This window comes from Tupaia chinensis, unplaced genomic scaffold, assembly GCF_000334495.1.
Source record: "Tupaia chinensis unplaced genomic scaffold, TupChi_1.0 Scaffold000355_1, whole genome shotgun sequence".
Classification (NCBI taxonomy): Eukaryota; Metazoa; Chordata; class Mammalia; order Scandentia; family Tupaiidae; genus Tupaia; species Tupaia belangeri.
In genome coordinates this window covers 4489415-4492042 of record NW_006159850.1, presented here as the reverse complement: position 1 = coordinate 4492042, position 2628 = coordinate 4489415, and the positions used below count along the sequence as shown (strand labels likewise).

Here is a 2628-nt window from a genome sequence, read left to right as displayed (position 1 = left end):
CCCAGCCTGGCAGGTCCCAACCCGCCCTCCCACCAGCACCTTTCCCTCGGTCACCTCCATCCTGCAGTCCCCTGGTGTCTCCTCCCCCTGCGCGTGTCATTCTCCAGTCCCCTGGCCCAGACCAGCCATGGTATGCTCGTGCAAGACGAACCCTTGCTTGACAGAGAGTAAGAGCCCCAGGGCAGCCGAGGCCGGGGCAGGTGCACGGGCCATGCACTCGGCCTGCCTTGGCAGGTCTGATTCTAGGCACCCCCACAGCCTAGACCAAGCCCCAGGATCTGCAGGACCCTCGCCTGCCTGTTGCCTCCGGCAGACCGTGAGCCAACCAGGGGCCCTTTTCAGAACAAAATCACGTCACATCCCAGCTGTGCTCCCAATGCTGCATGTCACCAAATAAAGCCAATGGCCTCAGGGACCCCAATTCCTACGTGACACCTACGTGTGCCAGGCCACACTGGCCTCCCACACTCCCTCTGCGGGGCACCTGCTCCTGGCTGCCTGCTCTGCCATGCTGTGAGGACACATCTGCAACAGCCAGGAGCCCAGGCTGGGTGGCCGTGACTCCTCCTATCCCTGGGCCTGTGCTTCGGCCCTGCTAGTGACAGCCGTGGCCACGCCAGAGGAGAGGGCCAGCTCCCGGCATTATCATGTCAGTGATCAAAGGCCGTCGTAGGCAGGACCCAGGGCTCCGCGGCAAGCAGACTCCTCCTCCAAGGCTACCCCTGGGACCCCCTCTCTCTGCCTCCTCCATCCCAACCGTCAGAAGCCATTCCCAGAGACTCACCTCAGTGACTCACGGGGCTCGCCGGCAAGGCCCTGGGGCCAGAGGTAGTACTGCACGGTGATGGCCAGGGCCAGGTAGCAGGCGGCCAGTGTGCCCAGGGCGCTAGCACAGGGAGGCGGCGGGTCAGTGGCCTCCGGGTGACATGTGCGGTCCACGCAGGACAGCGGGTCTCCCCATGGAGGCGTGGGCCAGCTCCTCCCCCTAAGCCTTGGGTTCCTGGTCTGGACAATGGCCCCGGCAGGCCGAGCTGCTCCCAGGCTCCAGGTCGGACGTGGGCCCTAGTGCTCCTGGCACCCTCGGGGAAGAGACCCGCGACTTCCCGTCGGCTGGCCCCTGGGCTTTGTCGCGGAAGTCAGGATACCTCCTACCCGGCTGCCCTGACAGGAGATGAGGGCCCTGGTCCTGGTGTGGGAGCATCAGCACAGTGGGGCGCGGGGGGCTCGAGATGGGATAGGATGAGGGAAGGCAGGGCAGGTGGAGGGACCTGGTCGCCAGGCTCCAGTTTTGCCAAGGAGTGCATAAAGCCTGGGACTACGAAATGAGGAATTGAGGGAAGGCTATGACCGGGGCCTGCTGGCACAACGGGACGCACGCCCTGCGAGGCGGACCCACACGGGAGGGCCCGTTCTCGTCCAGACATGCCCTCGCCCCCGCCTGAGGCTGGGAACGGATCTCCATGAGGGGACCCTGCGGGGGGCCTGTCTCTGTCTCTCACTGTCTCTCTCTCTTACTCAAGGAAGAAACAAATGAACCTAAAAAGTGAAGTCTGTGTCTCTCTTGTCCCTGTTTCTGTGCACATAAAACGCATGTTACGGGCTCAAGGACAACGTGTGGGGACCATGGCCCTGCCTTTTCTTTTCTCTGGGCCCACCTCCACTTTCTATCATGTTTACACGTCACTTGTGTCATTTTTTTATTGTTTTTCCTTCTTCAATTGGGAAGACCCAGCAGTTCCCCTCCCCCGGGTGAGAAAAACCCCAGCCTAAACGCCCACCGAGAGAGGGTCCGGCCAGCAGCCCTGCCAGGAAGCGCCCACACCCACCTGGTGTACTTCTGGAAGGCGATCTCACGCGGTGCGGACAGGGGCAGGATGACCAGAGCAGACAGCAGGGGCAGGGTGAAGCGCTGGTCGGCGTACCAGGGCTGTGGGGCCGGGGCGCCAGGGAGGAGCGAGTCGCACACTGTGGGAGACAGGCAGGACCGAGCTGAGCTCTGCAGTGGGTGCCGCCTGGCTCTGAGACCCTCAGCGGGGCTCACCATGGCTGCTGGGTTGGCCTCGTGAGCCTAGGAATGAGATGGCAAGACAGATGGGGACTGGTCTTGTGTCCTTATGAAGAGAGAGACCCTGTCACACAAACTTGTGCGAGGAACGTTCCCTGAGCCCCTCCGAGCTCTGGTGCCCTGCTAAGGGCCAGGATCCAGCAGTGACCGGGCCACCTGCCTGGGAGCGCGTACATGCTGGGGAAGACGGCAGGGAGCTCAGGGGGGTCTGAGTTCACACAGGGCCTGGTGTGGATGTGTGGCCACGATGCTGGGGGCCGCAGCTGCACCCACTGCTATACCCTGTCGCAGCCAAAGTAAACTAGGCCCCAACTTGGTGGCTCTAAGCCATGTGTGTGGTGTGTGGTGTGTGGTGTGTGTGCCACGGGGCGTAGGAGAAGCCCTCATGGCAAGCTGAGCCGGACCCTGCTCCACACGGATCTGATGGAGCCACCTTGGGGTGTCTGGCTGGTGGTGGGTGGTCTGCAGGGCCCTCCACGTCCCCCTATACCTGGACCCATCCAGCAGGCTCAGCTCGCTCCACGAGGGCCCTCCAGCTGGCTAGCCAAAGTTGTCCATGGCAG

The 2628-nt window shown here is 63.1% G+C and overlaps 1 protein-coding gene across 1 annotated transcript in view; it reads right to left on the bottom strand.

Annotated features, from left to right (window-relative positions):
- SLC38A8 (solute carrier family 38 member 8) overlaps positions 1-2628 on the bottom strand; it is a 26567-nt gene that overhangs the window by 14547 nt on the left and 9392 nt on the right. Inside the window, exons 3-4 of the mRNA XM_006152573.2 lie at positions 1827-1965; positions 785-886 (exon numbers count right to left, since the gene is read on the bottom strand). Coding sequence (XP_006152635.1) covers positions 785-886; positions 1827-1965 — 241 coding nt within the window. The remainder of the gene's footprint in view (positions 1-784; positions 887-1826; positions 1966-2628) is intronic.